This window comes from Gallus gallus, chromosome 6 (assembly GCF_016699485.2).
Source record: "Gallus gallus isolate bGalGal1 chromosome 6, bGalGal1.mat.broiler.GRCg7b, whole genome shotgun sequence".
Taxonomy (NCBI): domain Eukaryota; kingdom Metazoa; phylum Chordata; class Aves; order Galliformes; family Phasianidae; genus Gallus; species Gallus gallus.
Genome location: NC_052537.1, coordinates 34099477 through 34121067, shown reverse-complemented (window position 1 = coordinate 34121067; position 21591 = coordinate 34099477). Strand labels below are relative to the sequence as shown.

Sequence of the window (21591 nt, the reverse complement as noted above, 5' to 3'; positions counted from 1 at the left end):
TTTCGGTAAAAAGAATTTGTAAGTGCGAAACAAACGGCTCCTACACATGTGCTTGGCTTCAACTTCCTGAGCCTCACTGAGCAACCAGCCCTGAGGGCTCCGTGCTCAAGGAAGTAAAAGTAGCACATTCAAAGAGGAGAGGGGAACGTGTTTATCAGTTCCTAGGAGTGCTTTACTCTGGCCCAAAAGCTTTGCACCACTTCTCTATCCCATCCTTTTGCTTCTCTCTGCTTATGTGCAGGGAGCAGCCGGTACTTTCACAGAGTGAATTTCCCCTTTGATGAAGAATTTCTGCAATCCTTCCTCCAAATCCAAAGATCTCAGTGCCAGAAACTCAGATCTCAGTCAGCATCCTAACAAAACACTTCTAAATAGCTCAAAGAATGTTTACAAAGAAACATTCGCTGCATCACAGCATGAAGTGAAAGTTGTTCAAATCCAACAACTGAAAGTTAATGGATAAATGAATAGATAAGATAGATAAACATGGACTTGTGCTGTTTCTTGCTGTCACTGTTTTTACTGTCTTCATTAAAAACTCCAGAATGTACATTATACAAGAAGCAGCAAACAATTAATGACTGAAAAACTGAACTATGGATTAACAAAGGAACACGTGCACACAAACAGGGCTCCCACAGAAAAGAAAAGCAACCCCCCCCTTACCTTGCTCCTCTAAGATTCCATTTGGCATCTTCTTGTCGCCAGAGCTCACCACAGCCTTCCTATGTCTTCGGAACCTTAAACACACACACCACGTTAATCTGAGAAACTACATTTAAATGTAACTGGTGTTTTTCCAGCCCAGCTTTTACCAACCAGGTAAGCCTGGAGAAGCTGTTCCTGTTCATCCTCCCGCTACCATCAGCCATGAGCAGCACTGCTCGCTCCCTGCTGCAATGAAGGCTGTGCACCCCACGCACGCATGCTTTCACTTCCTCATTAGATCAACCCAGCGTGAGGCTGAGCAATGCGCGCACGGCTCCACACAGACATACCTGAAAAAATAGCCAGCCAACAGGATGAAGATGATGAACACCAGGAGGAGGATCAGCATGGAGGTCAGCAGGTCCTTGTGTAAGTTGTTCTCCTCTGTAGAGTCTGCAAATGGAAACACGGCCGATGTGAAGTGCTGCAGGTGCAGGCTGCCTTGTGCAGCACAGGCAGAACCAGCTCAGGGTACCTGCAGTCTTTGGTTCTACACAATCACGTCCTGCACTTACTGAAAGCATCACAAATTATTTAATAGAAACCACTCTGAAATAGAATGTTGGGGGAAATTTTTTTTTTTTTTTTTCCTTCCAAGGTGCATCCAAAATGAAGCAGTTAGATTCCAGATACGGGTGAGAGAGCAGAAGGCAAGTCAGAGTGTTAAAACCAACATCAAAAAGAGGGGGAACATAAAAGCCCGAGGGATGTGAGGTTACACTAATAGCACACGAGGGCATGGAGTCACTTGCTTTAAACCTCTGGGGCACACAAGGAAAGCCTTTACCTCAGTCAGAGTAACAGCATGAAGAAAGGCTACAAAACCTGATGTTGCACCGGTATATAGAGACCAAACAGTGGTGACAGGAGTGTCATCAGGAAGCAGCACTTGAGGGCCTTTCACAACCACTGTAGCAGGGAGTGCCTGGATGAAGCACAGCACACAGGTGTTGTCCCAGCTGCTGCGTGGTGTGCAGCAATGCTGAGCCCTGTACAGAAACAGCACTGTGACAAAGACAGAAACAGAAAGTACAGACCGGTCCTTCACAGGCAAAACGAGCCGCCTCTGCTGCTCCCAACTGACAATCTCAGATCCTCTACAGCCAGGGCTCGGGGATTTCATCTGTTCTTATAACCAGTTCAGTTGCAATGCACCCGAGACGAAAAGAAATCCAGCACAAAGTCTGAATCACGGGGAATTACATTTCCCCTCAGTCCCTCACACGATGCAAAATCCCCTGTCTCCACCTTTCCCAGGAGCTGACACATCTCACACCCCATTTCTGGGGCAGCTTTGGAGATGTACCCCCAGGCAGCAGAGGCCGGGGCACCCAACCAGTGGGTGCTCAGCACCTTTCCTAGGGGGAGATGAGCTCTGACACCACCACATTCTTCCTTCTGGTACATGGGCACATTTACTGAGGTTCTCTGGCCTTGTAGGGGCACAGCAGGGGCTTCACACTGCAGAGGCTGCATGTAAAGCATGGCATGTTTTCAAGTAGTCACATTTATTACTTGTGTTTTCTTCCATATTTGCCTAGACTATCTTATAAGCATAATGCAAAAGTTGTAAGAGGCAGCTCTGATGGGGCTCAGGCCACTGTCGATTCACAGACAAAAAGCCCTTTGGCCCACAAAACCCCCTACAGATTCAGTCAGATTTTAAAGGGAAACCGACTCACAGACCTGAAATATCTCTTTAATCAGTTCTGCTTCAGAAGCTGACAACTGAAGCGTCAGTCAGAACACGGAGGAACAGCCGATGGCTTCTGAAGCTGCTCCGTCCCATAGCCACCGCCAGGGAAACATCCCACCACCCCAACACGAGGAGACAGCAGCCCCAAACCACACGGCTTCCTGCTCACAGCAAACACTGCTTTCAGAGATGCACGGAGCTGGTGGCTGGCATCCCAGCAAGGCGTGAGATGGGCCACCAGAAGGATGGTGTCACCTCACCCTCGTGCTCCCCCCACCACCCACAGCTCTGCCCCACGTGCCCCCCACCCTGCTGTCACAGCTCAATGTGTCACTGCTTCCTCCAGGCTTAGGATGTTCCCAGTTTCAGCATGCCAGCAACGAAAACAAAACCAACTACAACAAAAGGGAACTAACAGCAGCACCTCCGCAGCACAAAGCATCCCACCGTCCTCCTTCCCCGCTCCCCCCAGACTTCTCCCTTCCTCATCCCTGGATCAGTTCCTTCGCATGCAGCACAGAGGCTGTGAAGTGGCCCTTGAACGTAACTGGAATTAGAACTCTTGTTTTTTGTTTCTATTCCACAAAGGCTCAGCTATGTGACTTGTTCTACATTAGCAAGTCAGGTATCTGAAATCACTTGGGGATTTGACAAAGAACAGGCAGAACATCACTCATCTGAGAGTGGGCTCCAATTATCCACAGCTCTCAACCTGCAGACAAAAGAATACAGATATAATCCTCATCTTTCCACAACTCAAAGTTAACCACTCTCACCAACTTGTGCTACATTTCAAGTGCCTTTTCTTATTGTTTCTCTGGCTGTGTCAGAGATTCACAACACAGATCTTACCCATCCCACGGTGCATGGAGCACACAGCCTGAATACCACAGAACAAACACACAATCAGGGATGAAACTTCTGGTCAAATTTTATCAGAGCTGCTTTGTCACCTGCAGGTACAGCAGTGTTGGTACGCAGGCACTGCTCCCACCTGGGACAGTGAGCTCCTGGACACAGCCCTGCTGCAGGTTTCAGCCCAGCTTGCACCAGATGATGCACCCAGCATGCCTGGTGGCTATGCAAACCTCAAGCAGTAATTTAGGGGCAATTTCTGATCAGAGGATTCAGAGGATCTACCAGGTGGGAGTGTTGAGCATCTTCCACCTCACTGCCGAGCTGCAGGCACTGGGTATGCTGCTCACACTGCTGTCCTCACACTGCTGTTTGGGCTGATTTTGAGCTGAAGACACACCTGAATGGCATGCTTAGGGCAGAATTCAGCACTTATCACAGGCACAGGCACTTCTGATATCACAGAATGATGGAATGGCCTGGGTTGAAAAGGACTACAAAGCTCACCCAGTTCCAACCCCCTGCTATGTGCAGGGTCACCAACCAGCAGACCAGGCTGCCCAGAGCCAAATCCAGCCTGGCCTTGAATGCCTGCAGGGATGGGGCATCCACAGCCTCCTTGGGCAACCTGTTCAGTGCGTCACCACCCTCTGGGTGGAAAACTTCCTCCTCATATCCAACCTAAACCTCCCCATCTCAGTTTAAAACCATTCCCCCTTGTCCTGTTACTATCCACCCTCATAAACAGCCATTCCCCCTCCTGTTTATACGTTCCCTTCAAGTATTGGAAGGCCACAATGAGGTTTCCCCAGAGCCTTCTCTTCTCCAAGCTAAACAAGATAATTTCCTTAACCTTTCTGCACAGGAGGGGTGCTCCAGCCTTCTGATTGTCTGATGGCCCTCCTCTGGACCCCCTGGACACCTCTGGATTGCATGAGAAAATGGAAGAATTTTGTTGTTTCTGTACAAACTGCTCCCAGTGTGTAACTCGTTGGCCTCTCAGGAGATTGAATCATGATTGACTCGCTCTAATTAAGCCTCCTGCACATTACCGTGTGTTACAGACACCGAAAATCACGAAAGCTAATGCAATGAATGGAGAGCTCTGGCCATCACATAGTGAGACTTCACTCCTATAACACCAATCCCATCACCTTCAGTACAAGAGGAACGCACCGTACGTTCCGCATTCGAGAGAAGGCTATCACGATGATCAAGGGACTCAGGCACCTCTCCTAAGAGGTCAAAGATCTCGATCTGAAAATATCAGCGGAAAACAGGGCAACAGAAGTTGCATATTTATTATCTCCCAAGCTCACGCTCATCTGATAAAGCCATTACCCATCCATGTTAGTACACTGATAGCAGAAAGGAAGCGCAAAGGGGGGCATGAAACCCACAAAGTGTTTGTGCAGTGAACTCTGCTGACATTAAATGTTTGGAAAGGACTTAAAAGCTTCATAATGCAATTCTGCCACTGCTTTCCCACTGAAGTGACACGACTGGTAGAACACAGCAAGGGGAGATTAAAAACAAATGCAGCCATGATTAATACTGGATAACTAACTAGTACTTAACTAACCAGTTGGCATTTGCTATGGACAGCATCATCTGTAAGCAATTTGTTACATGTATTTGATAGTGCAGGGTCCTACCTACTTGAAAGATAGATATAAATCAAAATAAATATACACTGATGTACATTCACAATTTCTCCAGTAAATGAAGGTGCAATAAAAGACAACATTCTGATTTCACTAAAAGGAAAATTCACAGTAGCAATTTCCCAGTATTTCTGTATGAGGAACAGCTGAGTAACACTGATGGTGCATCCATGTTTAACATAAAAAGACTGTAATTCAGCAAACTTTTTAACAATTCACCCAATAAAATGCAGACATGAAATAAATTACAACTGTTTTTCTCATAATCAAATGCACCTCATCTCTTTGAATCATTCAGCAAATCCACATGCAGAATGGAAGCTCTTCTCAGTTACCTCCATATCCATTCAAGAGTCTCCTTGATACTTTAACCAGAATTATTTTAATTAAAAATACTGTATTAATTCACTGGCTATTAGAAGTATTAGATAATCCTACTGTCCTGCAACCCTCTATAGAGCAGTATATTTTCCGTGTGCACATATTTGTTTAATCAGACAAAACCACTTCTCACAGCACAGTAAGGAAGGCTTTGATAGTTCTACATAAAAGTTTAGTAGTACTAATCATTTCTAACTTGTATCACTCGAATTAAGGTTTAATTAAAACACGGAAGACTAGATTTCTCTTACCCACATTACCATATTTACAGTCAACACAATATTGCATGAAAACATGAGTCACAGAATCATAGGATGGCTTGGGTTGGAAGGGACCTCAAGGATCATCAAGCTCCAACCCCCATGCTGCAGGCAGGGCCACCAACCTCCACATTTAATATCAGACCAGGCTGCCCAGGGCCCCATCCAACCTGGCCTTGAAGGTGAACAGCATCTATGAGGAAGCTCCCTTTTTCCGTAGCTTATGAAAATATTCTCGGAAGCAGCAGAGCTCACAAGCTGCTCCTTTTTTCCCCAATTTCCACACTGTTCAACACTCAGACAAACACTCACACCTTACTCTTACACTGCTCCAAGTGCCAGAGAAGAAGCAAGGCAAAAACAACCACAAGACAGCATCACAGCAGACCTATTTACTAGCAATTTCATATTCAGCTACGTTTGTATTTATATAAACATTCTACATAATTTCAAAGCTGTAAGCAAACAACACAGAGGTTTTCTCCAGTGCTGCTTGAACCCCTTGCCCCTCTAACCAAGCCTAAGCTTTGCTGGTGCCCAACGCTGGTGCTGGTGTGCTGAGCACAAACTCCTGAACTACTTGCCAACGTGGGCCATCCCACCACCAGCCATGCCTGGCACCGGACTCCTGCTTGGCTTCCTGGCCACGTGGCCATAACATTCACACGTAGAATGAAAACAACAACAACAAGAAGAAAACAACACAGAAACGCCTTCCTGTAAAGACTGAGCATCAGCAACAGCTCCCAGAGAAGTTATCACAATTTCACAAGCTATCTGTATAGAACACAATCAGCTTCATTTTCATTCAGCCCAGTCCATAGAGAAGCTATTCATACCCAAATCCACCTCTGATGTGAGCACTGTGTCACACGTGGCCAAATCCTCAACAGACAACTGTTGTCAGACCCAGCACCCAGCAGCAGCACGGGCACATGGAAGGCACCAAGCTAGGTCTGAGAAGCAAAAGGGCAACAAGCAACTGAAATTTGACATCCAATTACAGAACATAACACTAGCATCAGTGGACTTTAAAATATACGTATCTGTCTTGAGCCAGCCCCTCTATGGGACTGCGATGGGTTAGGACAGCTACAGGAGGGCTTGAAGGAAAAGGGAGAAATTTTAAGGAGAAAAAGGAGTGAGGTGGAACAGATGTGGTGAACAGGCGAGTAGAAGATTGCCCTTGGGCTTTCAAAAAAGCCTCTTCTATTTTCATCTGAGCTCATCTTATGCAGGGTGCTGCGTTCTTACCCATCTCAAGTCTTTCCTTAGATAGCTCCTATGACTGAAAACACAATATACGCACAAAAATTCTAGTTGTTCATGATGTTTAGCTATATCACCTCACCTTTTAAACAATTACTTCTTTATTTCATTGTATCACTGTCCAGGTCCCATCACACTGACCTCATCTGTCAGTGTCACGTGGTGCACTTCCCTGACATTGGAAACAGAAAGTAAAGTGTACGACACCAATAAAACACATCTAAGTGATGTCATCAGGCAAGATTGGAGCATTAGTGGTGTCAAAGTCCTGGAAAAATACTCATGATGCCACTGCAGGGATCTCACCTGAAGTCCCCCTCCCACCCCTATCCCCATCCTTGCAAATTAAATGCTGTCCTTACTTGTGGTGCTGGTGGGTATTGGTAATTCAGTTCCATTTGGTGGTAAAGCTCGCACAAACAGAAAGCTAACACAGAGCAGCAGGCATGGACAGGGTTGTTCCATCCTGGATCTGAAAGAAAACAAAAGCATATGATAAATTCTGAGGTCAAATTGCCTTTAGTTTTTAATTTGTTTCAGAACCAAAATTAAAAGAAAAAAAAAACAGTGCTTACTTTGGAAGAGGAAAGAGTTAAATCTTGCTTTATACTCTCCCATTGCCTCATCACTTGACTTTCATTTTTGATGTGAAGAGGAAGGAAAAACTACGAGTTGCTGCATTAAGAATTCATTATAAAAGTCCATGAAGAAGGCAGCATTCAGACATTGCTCAAAGACAACTGTGGAAACGGGGCCAGAAGAGCTGCTCTGCAGCAGTGACGCACAGCACATGAGTACATTGGAGCAATGAACCCGGGAATCGTTTCCAAACTATCAAGTACCAGGCTCTGGAATCATGAGCATAAATGCCCATCAGAAATAGAGCACACGTTTGGTGGTTCCTGTCTTAATTGCAGGTTTGATGCTGGGGTTCTAAGATGCATTTCTGCATTTTCTTATGTTTCCATCCACACAGAGAGCGTTACAGATGCATTCTGTAGGAGAACATGTGTCACAGCTATCAGTCTGCAGGTATAAAACATCTCAGCAAAGCCTTCCAACTACACAACACTTCATGTCTCGTGAGACCAGGAAATAATTCCTTGAGTATTGTAGAATCACAGAATGGCCTGGGTTGGAAAGGACCACAACACTCATCCAGTTCCAACCCCCTGCTATGTGCAGGGTCGCCAACCAGCAGACCAGGCTGCCCAGAGCCACATCCAGCCTGGCCTTGAATGCCTGCAGGGATGGGGCATCCACAGCTCCTTGGGCAACCTGTTCAGTGCGTCACCACCCTCTGGGGGAAAAACTTCCTCCTCATATCCAACCTAAACCTCCCCTGTCTCATTTAAAAACCATTCCCCCTTGTCCTATCACCACTGACCCTCATAAACAGCCGTTCCCCCTCCTGTCTGTACGCTTCCTTAAAGAACTGGAAGATCACAATGAGGTCTCTCCGAAGCCTTCTGTTCTCCAAGCTAAACAAGCCCCGTTTCCCAGTCCCTAAAGAACAGGTGAATTATAAAGGCTGCACCTCAGCCAGCAGGGGCAGCCTTGACTGATTTTTGTGGTGCCTTTGGCAAAACCCACTGAGCTGTGTGTTTGGTATTGCACAGACAGCAGCACGTGGTCAGGCGGTGGTTCTCCATCCATGGCCAAGATTACAGCAACAGTAATACTGCACAACAAAGCTCCTGATGTTATCGGTGTAACATATTTCACAGTGCAATTTCCACAGGATATTGTACAGAGCTGCTTAACAACAGACAAAAAGCACACATGCGAACTTTGCAGTCATTACAGCAGCCGTGATAAAATCCCTCCTTTCAACACCAAATGGGTAAATCCCACAGCCTCGAGCCCCGGAACATATGACAACTTCTGGCTTTTCCAACCTTAGTGATTCTGTGATTCCACCAGCAGACTGGACACCTTGTACCCCCTACAGCACTGCTGCTACCAGGGCTTTATGGATGCACTCGCCGTGCTGGACACCTTGCATCTGTTCTCTTGGATGAGATGAAGTGCAACTCGGTTACACATCTAGGGCCCCCAGTTTTATCAGAAATAAACACATCTACATGACATTGTAAATTCTGGGATCTCCCCTTTGTCTGAAGCCAGCTTTGTATTGCTGCTTGCTGAAGGAGGAAGGATCAAAGCTGACAGCAAATGTAGGGGGAGATGCAAGTGAATGAGCTCCGTGTGTCTGGGCATTGGGCTCTGCAGAGCGCTCTGTACCTCTTGTTGCACTGCAGTGAGTGAGGAGGTCAGCAAGCTGCAGCAATACATAACAATATGGAACATTTTACTGCATATTTATCTCCTTCATAAGCTCAGTGGCATACTGAGGGCATCAGCTACAGAGATTTCTGACACCAAAATGCAGCCCCAACAGATCCAGCAATGCTTCCTTTTCTCAAGGAGCGCAGTGTTGTGAAATACTGTTAAAAAACAACAAAAGCAAAACAACCCATCACTGGAAAGGACAGGTAAGTGGGAAGGCACTGCTGGACAAGAAACCATGCGCAACAAAAGCCTCTTGCTGATAAAATCAGAAAGGAAGAAATAGGGGAGCGAGGCGCTCACTGCCATTATCACAGGTCTTCCAGGCAGCCCAAGGCTGTCAAGGCACAAAGCCATCTCCTGTCTGCAAAAAGCAACAGGGGCTGCTTTGGGAACTGCACTTTTGTCTGCTGGTGTGCCTCTACATCCAGTCCTTACTTCACGGGTATTCGGCTCAAGTGCTTCAGTTCTAATGCTGCAGAATCACGTTTTTGTATTACAGGATTATGAGCTATTCCTGATGAGTTGAAGCTTCAAAAAGGCAGAGATCTGCCAGCAACTCCTGCATCAGTCACAATTCTCACAGTCTGCGCTGTTATAGAAAAATGATTCCACGTCCCACTCAATAGCATGATAAAAAAAATCACTGTAAAACTGCACAGCAAACACAAACCTGCCATACTTAATGTGAAGATACCATCCCAACGTCAGTCTGGCTCAGAACCCTGCAAGGACACAGAGCCCTGCCCAGCACTCGGTCCAACCCAATGCATGAGCTCCTTCACAGTGTCTGCATCTTCCCAAAGCGGAATCAAAACAGCAAAATTTGCCATCCAACAGCGAGGATGGTGCAGAGACTATATTTCTCCCCAGGCTTTAGTGTCATATAGCAAGTCCTCAGCTTGGTGCTAAATAGATTCTGCAGCCTAAGCACCAGGAGCTCAGCACACGCAGCCCATGGTTACCTTCTGTTCCACAAAGCCCCAGGCCAGTCCAGTGCTTCAGAGGGCAGAGCAGACCCTTTGGGCAGCACCCAGCTACTACAACTTCACTGCCATACCTACTGTGTGACTTCACTCCTGGTTGGACTTTATTGCTCCATTATGTCGTAAGGCTGATAAGGGAGTATGAGCGCTTACAGCACAGTAAGGATAATTATTCATCTGATTGTGTAATTTTCCTAAACAACCTGACAAAGAAGTGCACCTTTCCAGCACAGATGCCTATTTACGAAACTCTGAGAATCACATCTGAGAGATCAGCATAGAACAGATGAAGTGCTTGCTCAAAGTCAGGGCATTCCAAGTGAAGAATACAGAACCTGCTTTGAAACCCACTACCGAGGATTTGAAGGCAAGGGAGCAGGGACCTGGGCGAAGGTGGACTCCAGAACTGTGGCTCCAAGGTGCCCTTCTTGTTTGGGATATCTTCAAATAATGCTGCTTAACCTGTGGTTACACCTTAAGCACCAAAAGACAATTTCAAGAAGTTTGATAGCAGTTGAACGTTTTGATCTGCCTTAAAAAACAGGAATTTGGAGGAAGGAAATAAAGGCATCAGGTATCTCTCCCCCCCCTTTTTTTTTTTTTAAATCCTTGTGATTCAATCTGGCTCAGACAATTAAGATATCCTAAAATCCCAGAAGAGAAGGACTTGAGATTGGTTTTGCCTGCGTTTGGCTCTGTGTGCATTTGATAGAAAGGCTGCCTCAAAAATGAAAGCAACATCTGGCTGTCAGCGGCAGCTCGTGCCAATCCCAGCAGAGGGGAGAGGAAATACAGCCATGGAAATATAAAGGAATGTCTATAGATACGCAAATACAATAACATCTATATGGTGTGCACACAGACACAGAGCTCCTCACGCAGGCAGTGCAGCAGCATAGAGGTGCTTGCTGAGTTCTGCACGAGCTGATGGAGCCGGATCCTCTCTCTTGCTGTAATAACACCCGGAAGCAAAAAGCACAATTAAAAGACTGCACTCTGAACCAAAATTAGCAACCTGAGCTACTCAGAACGCCTTGAATTTCCCTCCCAGCCCTCACTTCGTGTGACTAAGCTCATTTTGTAAGTGCCAGATGAAGCTGTGATGGATGTCCAGCAGGAGCGCAGCTGCACGTACCCAGCACAGCACAGCACGGCTCTGCCATGGCCCAGGGCTGAGGGAGCAAACAGCCACACTCCCCCTGCTGCTCCTCAGTGCCAGCTTACAATTTCACCCTAAAAACCCACCTGATCTAGGACGGGGCTGCCTATAGCACGCTCATCATCATTTCTGTTGTATATATATATATAAATACAGATGTTGCTACAGAGCTCTTCAGAAATAGCACAAGAATGGAGAGAATAAATACCTAACATGTAGTATCAGATATAATTCAATAGAACTGCTCACAAAAATCACATCTGACCGTAACAGCTCCTGATGTGCCTAGAATAGGTGCAATAAAGTCTTTTAAAGCAGACTGGGAGAATCAGATTGAAGATTACAAATTAAAGTAGCCATTTACATGTAAGCAATTGAGCGAGGTAAGGTAGCAATTAGCCAGATAAAACGAATTTTCATTTAGAATAACGAAGCCTGATAGGCCACCTTAGTCCATTCACAATTTTGTTTTAATTGTTTGGCTTTTTGGTTCTGCTCCTCACCAGGACCGGATTGAAAGCACTACGAAGGTACGTGATGAAATACACAAAGATGATTGCTTTAGATGTGTTTAAAACCAAAAACAGAAACTTTCGCTGCAGCATCAAGTTTGGAAAATTATGATATATTCAAGTCATTTCTTACCTACGTGGTAATAATTAATACACAAGGTATCATTAATCAGGATGAAGTTAGCAAACAGTTACAGCTTATAAAACAGTCTGCCACACGATGACGCAGTGGCTAACACAGTCTGCAGCTGTGACATTGCTCATAGCTGCGATAAGCATTAATGCTTTCTCCCAAAGCTCCAAAACCACAGACTGTCCCAGGCTGGAAGGGACCCATGAGGACCACCAAGTCCAACTCCTGGCTCCACACAGGAGTACTCAAACATTAAACCACACATCTGCTGACCCAATGTTAACGCATTGAGGACGTCACCTTGCAACTTGCTTACCTGATATACAAACAAGTGCTTAAATAGCCTCAAAAACTTCAAATAGAATTCCTGTAGATCCTCCCGTTATAAAAAATAAACCAAGCAAGCAAAAAAAAAAACCCAACATATCTGTATCAACTAAGGGCCCTCTAATAATTTTTTAATATTTGTATCCATTAAGTCACGAACAGAGGTTTTAAACACAAAGGAGGAAGTTTAAGCAACTCCTATCTAAGTCTAAGTGTAAAGTCCCACGATTTCAGTGCAATTAACGCAATGAGTCATGTCTTACATAGGTTTGCAAGAGGATTAAAATCTAAATATAACCATGCTAGCTGTGAAAGAGTTGAATAGTACAGCTGAGCTTCTTTGCAGAAGATCCATGGCAGATCACCTCTGACACTTGTGACAAGCTTGTCTGAAGTGTGCATCTGAATCCCATGCAAACCATGCAGCCCTCAGCTCTGCAGCCCAGCCCTTCACCGGTCTGGCTTTCCTTGTAGGGTTAAGTGCTGCTCTCAAAGCACAGTGCCATCACACTCTGTCTTGCTTCTCAGAAAGCAATGCCTGAGACCAGGCCAAAACCCCACTACAGCACCTACAGGAGCTGCAGGACTGATGCCACACTGCACATTGTGGCATTTCTTACCCATCTGTCCAACTGCTTCCAAGGGTTCGTGCTATTTCATAGAATCATAGAATGGCTTGGGTTGAAAAGGACCACAACGATCATCTCATTTCAACCCTCTGCTACGTGCAGGGTCGCCAACCAGCAGACCAGGCTGCCCAGAGCCACATCCAGCCTGGCCTTCAATGCCTGCAGGGATGGGGCATCCACAGCCTCCTTGGGCAACCTGTTCAGTGCGTCACCACCCTCTGGGGGAAAAACTTCCTCCCAAAATTCCTCCTATTTCATTGTCTGGGGCTCACAGAATCACAGCTGTAGGAAGGGACCTCTGGGGCCATCAAGTCCAATCCCTTGCTAAAGCAGGTTCCTAGCACTAGGTTGCAAACGAAGGTAGGCACTCTGCTCCCCAGACCACATCTATACAGTGCCCTCTGCTCTCTTACCAACACCTCGTGGCCCCACAAGCTCCCAGACAGCCCCTATGGGATAGCTCAGTCTGGTCTGCAACGTGAATTTCACACAGCCCACGGGTGTGAGAAAACATCCTCCTTCCTCAAAACACTGCCCATCAGTGCAGCAGCTGAGTCGCTGTGTTGTGACACACAGGAGGAGCTGCTCAGGAGCCACCCCTCCACCTGCTACCAGCGTTCCCATCCGAAGCCCCAGGAAGATGGCCTCTCTCAGCAACACCTACAGCAAAACACTCCCAGGCATTTTGGGAGGCTGAAAAGAAGCTGAGCAACATCAACTCTACAAAAACAGAAGTCTCTCAGAAACCAGGAACTTCACGAGAAGCTGCTGCTTCTCTTTTCATAGATAAGGAGAAACGCTGTTCCTCCCCTGGGCAGGAATTTGCAGTCCTTCCCTCCAAGCAGTTCAGCACAGACGCTCCACACAGCAGCAATCCTGACCTGAACTGCCAGCTCCAAACCGGGCTGTGCTCCCCTGCACTACAGCTGCAGGCAGAGGCAAAGAGGCAGGCGCTGGGCAGCCAACTAGCAGCCCCTGCATGCCATCACTGCATCCCCTGTGCACTCTCCAACAGCCACCCAGGACCCTCCCCTGCCCACTGTCACCACAGCAATGCCTGCACCCAGGGTAAGCACCATAACTGATAGAGAAGAACTTCCCAAGGCAAGGAAAGTTGGATCAGCCATCTGTGGTGTTTGCTTATTGCAGCTTTCTCACTGCGACTGCTTGGGCTCCTTCCCTTTTTGCAGCACCACTATCACCATCTCCTTGCTGGTGGTGTGCCCAGCCACAACAGCAGTTTCTGCAGTGCAGGTCTGGCTTTTACTGAGCGAAGTACCACACTGGGCTTGTACAGAAATGCCTTACCAAGAGCAATTTTATATACAGAAAATCCAAGAGCCAGCCCCCGCCCCCCCCCCTTGTCCTGTGTTCTCTTGCACAAGAGAGCATTCTATCAGCATTTTGATGAGCATTTCAATAACCTCAGCTTTGAGAGGAGCAAACCTACTCAAAGGCAGCGTGGGAGGAAGGGCCTCGTCTTATTTTCAGCAGAGGAGGTTTATAAAGCCCCGAGACATCACTTGCGCCACCATTCCCTCTGCTACCACTAGAAGTTCTCCACCCTCTAGAGGTCAAACCCTAAGAGACCAGTTCAAGTTTTGGGACAGATGCTCAGCACGGCACAAATCACATCCAGATAATGAGTTTTCAAGTGAAAACCCCGGGCAGGCCCAGGGTGAGGAGCAGCTGTAACCCTGTCCAGCAGTGCCGCTGGTACCAGAACAGCCCCGTACCCACAGCAGGGCCCTGCCATGGGGTTCTGAGTTGAGATGCAAGCATGGGAAAATACAACAGTGAAAGTAGAAAAAAAAGCACTGGATTATTTTAAACAGTAGATGCTGTCTACCATTAGGTCTACGCCACAGCCATTTCACAGCCCTATTTCATATCCAAATGTGTGTCTCTTGCTGCATCAATATTCATTGTCTATCCTTCTGGGTCTAATTTTAGATAAATAAAGATCTCCACAGCAAGGCTCTGCTTTGAATACTTACTGTTTTACCTGCAAGAGTAAAACAAGGGTAAGCTCATGAACACAGAAACATGGAGAAGGAAAGGAGACCTCTCCAGCAGAGCAGGCCCTTCAGAGCACCAAGCAAACACACAATATGGGCCAACAGAGGTTGGACGTCTGCAGAACACCTTATAGGAACAAATACTGCAGGATAAACACCTTGACTCATTTTAAAGTCTCATTAATACCTTCTATAACACTAAGCAGTTGCTACCCACACCCCAGATTCATTATGCTTTACTGAATACACATGCAGACCCTTTGCAACAAGCACAAAAATTTCTGCATTTACATTTCTGCAACTTCTAGTACCTCTTTCTTTCCTATAGGCCTGTACAGGAGATTGAAGTGACAAATTAGGGTCACCTTTCCCTGCGCGCTGTCAGCAAATCAATTTGCAACGCCTTTCAGACAGAGTTCATACATAAATTAGGCAGTGTGCAATTGATTCACAGAAGAAACCCTGGAGCAGCGGAGTGAAACACCAATAAAATCTTACAATTAACTTGAGAAGTTGCCTTTTGTTCCATCCCAGCGGTCCTTTTATTATTCAGATGCAGAAAACATATCATCATACAGATGCTCCCTTGTACTAGATCCATATGAATATTTAAAATCAGTCCTTGAGAACTGAAACTAATTACATACAATGGGAAACGTGTACGGGAGAATTACATGCAGCACAATGGCCAGATTAAACCCTTGTGTTTCAACAGCAAAGTATTTTATTTTGGAGGAAAGGAGAGGAAGAAGAAAAGAAACAAAAGCAGAAGTGTATGCTCAGCCTGCATATTCAGAGAGACCTGATAAGGAGAACACCGTGTCGGCACACTTAAGACTTCACTCATACTGCATCAAGAAGACATTACACAAAAAGTTAGGTGGCAACTTCATGGCTTAGAACTATTGAGCACAGAAGGGCTTGAAAATCTTACAGGTTGGCTTCCCAATACAAAAATAAATGAAGGGATGAATGCCCAGCGGTGCCCAGCAGGCTGGATGCAGCACTCACTGCTCAGACCCGAACACCAACACCCTCCACCAACCAGCAGTGCTGTCTGCCAAATGAGATGCGTAAGGAACAGTGACAAAGGCAATGGAGCAAGATGTGCCAGATGTTGAACTTGTGATCCAGACAATTCCACCTAACACCTGCTTTGTGACTGCTGTCGTACCTTAACAAGGCAGCAGCGTGCACAGGGATTCATCTAACAGCTGTTGCTGTAGTCAGGCGCTGGCTGGGCATGTAGCAAACCTGCTCCTCCAATTATTTACATGAAAGACACAGCTGTAATGGGACAGACAGCTGCAATGGGGACAGGCGGTAGCTTGGGGTCCTCCAGCTCCCCTGTTGTAAGTCACAGTGATGGCTGGGCTGCTCCCTTGGCACTGCAGGCAGCGCTCAGTATTTCTCTTTCCCTGCGCCATTCCTTAAGTTAGCAGATGTATTTACTTTATACAGCTTAATTTATGACAAATAGCAGCAGCCTTGATTTAAAAATCAGGCTTTGGGACATTAAACACATTTGAATTTCTCATCCGTTACTAAGTCCTTTGCCTGCTAATAGGCCATTTCTCCCAGAGAGATCATCCCCAATGCAAATACCTAGGGATGCTCAAGTTCTCTACAGACTAGAGCCTCAAAAAATAAACAGAACCATGCATCTACAATTCCAACTATACTAGCAAGCCTCTGAGATGTTCGAAATGTGAAAACCCAAGACCCAAGCCTGCAGCTCAGTTTGTGTGCTGCTCTCAGGGATACAAGCACTGCAGTGCAGGAATCACTTCTCAGGGCAAGTTAAGGTCTCCTGGGAAAGGAAGGACTTCACTCTTTGCTCTAGTCCTAAAAAGAATTTGTATCATAAAAGAGGAACAAGAAATCAAAGTTAACTCAAGAGCAAAATACTACTGCAGAATGGGAAAGCCACCAGGCGGACAGGGGCAGGAACACGCAGCTCTGCAACGCTGCAGCAGAAGGGTCCCGTGCTGCAGGAGCTTCTCCTCCTCCCTGCAACGTCATCACTGATGCAAAGCCCCAGTGCTGTGTCACATTAACCCCTCCAACCCCCCAGCTGACCTCCGTAGGGGCAGCTGCTGAGAAGCACCCGGGGCACTGCTGATGCAGCACTTCCCCTCTCCTAGGCACGTGGCTATGCAAGGAGATGGAACAGAACCGCAATGCATCAATGGGATTTCTGTTTATGCAGGTAACCCAGATGTGCAGTTCAAGCAAGCATCACCACAACATTTCAATAGGTTGTGCAATGCTTCAGCAAAATGCTGTGACCCTGCTTCCTGCACAGAGGCACCCATACCATGCAGCACACTGTTCAGTAATTGCCTTTAGAAGACAGAGAGCAGCCAGGGGCAAGAGCAGCTTTCTGTCCTGTTAGCAGAGTCTGCACAATGGGGCCAAGAGACAGGCAGGTCAGAGAAGGGGCAAGACTTTGGGTCCAGAAATACACTGCACAGTTAGGCACTCTTAAACATACACTGCTAATAAGTTTTCATGAGTTTTAAAATGAGTTTATTAAATACAATAATAAGCTTTAGGAGTACTCCCACTCAGCCCCATCTCAGCTTTACAGCCCTGCAACACTTCCGTACTTGGTGGCACACAGATAGGCCAGCCAGCACTGAGCTGTGTGACCCCAGTGCACTGACCCCAACCCTCTGACTGCCACACCAAGCAGCCCATGAGGAAGCTGCTGCTGCACACCTGCCCTGGATTGAGGTGTCCTGTGCAAAGGACAGGGTGGGGGAAAAAGTGAATTTATCTTCTGAACAGAATGAGGTTCCTTCCATTACCCTGCTAGGTGTTACTAAAAGAGAAACACAGCTTCCAAACAAGGAAATGCCATCCAAACCCACACCTTACACTGAGGTCCTATCAAAACAGCAAATAATACCCCAAAGCTGTTTCCCTACTGATTCAGAAACCTGTTTCAGACATATCTCTTTGCATTGCTGCTCACAAGGAGGGATGCAGGACATCCAGCAAGCTTGTTTGCAGGACCAATTTGACCAATGGATATAAGCTTACAGCATTTTAACCAGCATTTTAAACATATTTTTAGAGAAAAAGAGACACCTGTGTTTCTGCTCTATGAGGCCACAAGCAGGACTCAGAGCTGAGGTGGTGTAAAGCTCCCAAGGAGCCCTTTCCCAACAGCCCTAGGCCAGGGAGTTAGGTCAGAAATTCACTCATATGTACAAAGGACAATGAGAATCATTTCACATCCCCAGGTCTGCTGCTTCACTAACTCACTCAGTGTCAATTAAATACAGAGAAGACCACATCAACTGTGCACAGCCTTACAGTGCAGCAAACGCTGGGGATCAGTTCCCCCTGCTGGGATGGTGCCCTCAGGCACAGCACACATAGGTGAACAGCAGCAACCAAATGTTTACCTTTTCCTCTCAAATTTACTACAAGTGACGGGCTATTTCAGATGCAGGATGTCACTGTGCAGCAATGCTTCTGCCCAAGGAGCACCTGGATGTGGAGTATCTTACGTACAAAGACCAAATCACTTCAGCTTCATTAATTCAGAAAAATTATTTACGTTCTCACCTACGCACCTCAATACACTGACAAACTCCTAAGAGCCCATTTGTCTTCTATAATTCACCTGCCCCAAAGCTGCACGTCTCAGGCAGCAAGTTTAAGACTGGGGCCTTCACACTATCAAGAGCCACAGAGATAACTCTCCCTCCTTAACTTCTGCCTAATGTCAGCTGGATTCCATTTTTTTCTTCTGAGTGGAAACATGAATTTCATTATTGGAACATTATTAAACTTCTCATTTCTTAACCTCTTCTGACGCCAATAATTCACTCTGAAAACAGAGACTACTTCTGTCCGGGCTTACATTTGCCTAAATGTGCAAGTGGAGAAGAGCTCCCACAGCACGAAGCATGGACAACTGGCTACCCCAAGCATCTTCCAGGTGCTCCTGTCCTTGGTTCTTGAAACGCCAGATTTACACCTGACCTTAGTAACAGCTCGCAGCAAACAGCATGTGGGTCACCATCGGACCCAAAGCAGCTTCCCATACAGCCCTACCACCCCACACATCCCCATCTCCTTTACATCCAAAAACACAGCAGCAGCATCTGAGCATCCCACACACCAATTCCAACAGCCTCCACCTCTTATCTGCAAGAACTTAAGCAGGCAGTAATTAATCAGAGACAAAGCAGAGCAGTAAAACACAAGCTACGTAGTGTGCTGTGAGTACTGGAGAACCACCTGAAGTTCATGATTTATCACGCACATAAACAGAAAGCTTTCCTTAAATAACTGCTGTTAACTGCCCTGTTTTTACTTTTTCTCCTTAAAGAGAAAGGACAAAATGTACGTTCCCAGATATACGTCTCTACTCCACTAACGTGCACAATGACAGATTAAATCCCACATAATCAGTGATCGGAGTGGAGGGAATGGCCTCAAGTTGCAGCAGAAGAGATTCAGGTTGGAAATCAGGAGAAAGAACTTCTCCAAAAGAGCAGACAGGTGCTGGAATGGCTGCCCAGGGAGTGGTAGAGTCACCAACCCAGAAGGTATGTAGATGTTGTACTGAGAGACGTGGTTTAATGGGGAATATTGGTGGCAGGTCGATGGATGGACTGGACAGTCTTGGATTTCTTTTCCAACCTTGGTGATTCTATGATTCTATGACAGGATGCCCTGTGACAAAGTTTCTGCACTGACCAGTCCTCTGCTCCTTTCTACTCAATTTGGTCTTAAAAGAGAGGCAAAAGAAACAACAACAAGATATCCTGCTCCCAAGCTGCGAAAGCAGGGGTACCTGTGAGCCTGCCAGCTGGCATCCTCCTGCTGGACCCTGGTACCCCTCAGTCCACTCATTACAACTCGTTAAACCAAGATTCTATCACCCACCCCTAGAAGAAGGAGGAAAAAACATTCAAGAGCATCCTACTGCATTACTGGGACACAGGCAAGTGATGGCTGGGAACACCTGAGCCACACGGGAGCAGAGCCCTCAGCCAGCACAGCGCACCGTCACACTGCCATTCTGCAGAGGGAACACAGCCACACACCAGTCAGTGCTCTGCCCCTCCTCAGCTGCCACCACTTCTCCAAAACACTTCTCCTTTATGTGCCCTCCAAGAAGGCTGGGTATGTGCTCTGTGGTACCTACCAGGGTGCACATCTGCAGCCTCTTTAGCACGCCAGAGATGCAACTTGCAAACGTGAGAAAGCCAGGAAAGGACTTCACTCTTCACAGTACGTAGAATTAGCAATTGCACTCGTTAGCAAAAATAGAAAGATAATCTAAATTCCCTGACCTGGCACTTTGGATCCTTATAAAACATTTGAACTGATCCACACGGAAAACGTTCTCTGAAATATAAAAGTGGTGAAAATGAGGTAAAACAGCCTGACAGAGCACTCCTTAAATTGGTGCTGTACCTACATGCTGCTACCCGCACGCTAACGGAAAAGACAATGATAAATTGCAAGAGAATTAAAGACGATAAAAAGCTGTGTAATAAAGAAAGGGAAGTCTATGCAAATTTTATCGGGTCCTGTAACCTCTAAAATCACCACAGCCCTCCTGAGGCCGAGCGCTGCAATGAAGATGGCTTTGATTTAAAGGCCTCCCCATAATGCAGTAGCTCTCGGATAAACACGTATGTAGGTCAGGGCTTCCCCGCGCTCTCCAACACACGTGGCTGCTCACCCCAACTGCAGCAACATCTCAGGCAGAGCTGATGCAGCTTTTAGGGCACGACCCATGGACACTTCATTCACTTTGTTGTTGATGTTGACCTAAAGATTTCTATCAGGATCTTCCTGTCTTCGGTGCCACATAAAGAGTGGTCTATAATACAGAAATAAGTTTTCTGGTCAACTGTGGTGTTGATTATGAACTAATAACACTGCAACTTCTGCAGCAAGATTCTTTTTGAAAACCTTAAGGAAAAATCAACAAGACTATTCATCACTGCTAAAAATATATATAAAAACGAGCACATATTTATGGGATTTCACAAACAAAATCTGCAGCATTAGGCGCCTGCAGCTTCACGGCTGTGCAAGTCCCACGTTGCACTGCTTTAGCAAAAGCAGGCTGCGTCCTCATAAATATGCAAGATAACTGCAGAGCCTTCCCAAGACTTCAGTTGTCTGCACAGTTAGAGAAAACAACCTGGTTTAGGCCTCCTTCCAAAAGCGTCGATTTGTACGCTACGCTGACTGTTGCCCATTTAATGTGTCCTATTGCCATGACAGCGCACTGTACGGGGCATCCATAAAGGACAAAACAGTGTCAGAAGATGCAAATCATCTGAAAGGCACATATCTGTGAAGGAAAAGGCGAGGAAGAGCAATTATTATAATGCACCGAGGGCATGGCCAGCCTACAGGTACCTATACATCTACCTTCATCTTTGTATGATCACAATCCCACAACACTGCCGGACCACCCCATCCAGGGCATTTAAATAACAATAATAATAAAAACAAAGGTGCTCTTGGGGGGGGGCTTAAAGGTCTGCTGTGCAACAGCTGCTGTTGCAGCCTATTACTGCCGTCCTCCTGCAGCTCCCACTCCCAGCTCCATTGCAGACACAGCGCACTGCACGCACCCTTCTGCTGGCAGGCGTTAAGCACTGCTGAAGATCCCAATTTGATCTACGCAAAATGAGCACAATGAGCATTTGCATACACACGTGG

The 21591-nt window shown here is 46.4% G+C and overlaps 1 protein-coding gene across 10 annotated transcripts in view; it reads right to left on the bottom strand.

The window, feature by feature from the left end:
• The window catches only part of PTPRE (protein tyrosine phosphatase, receptor type E), an 82143-nt gene that overhangs the window by 26236 nt on the left and 34316 nt on the right, over positions 1-21591 (bottom strand). For 6 of the 10 annotated variants that reach the window (XM_046943133.1, XM_046943136.1, XM_046943134.1 and 3 more), the window contains 3 exons: positions 7196-7305; positions 999-1101; positions 667-740 (listed from right to left, as the gene is read on the bottom strand). In XM_046943133.1, coding sequence (XP_046799089.1) covers positions 667-740; positions 999-1101; positions 7196-7298 — 280 coding nt within the window. In that variant the 5' untranslated portion in view covers positions 7299-7305. Of the gene's footprint in view, positions 1-666; positions 741-819; positions 902-998; positions 1102-1745; positions 2689-6915; positions 7006-7195; positions 7306-21591 lie in introns of those variants that run through there. The other 4 variants (XM_046943137.1, XM_046943138.1, XM_046943139.1 and 1 more) reach the window with 3 other exon arrangements.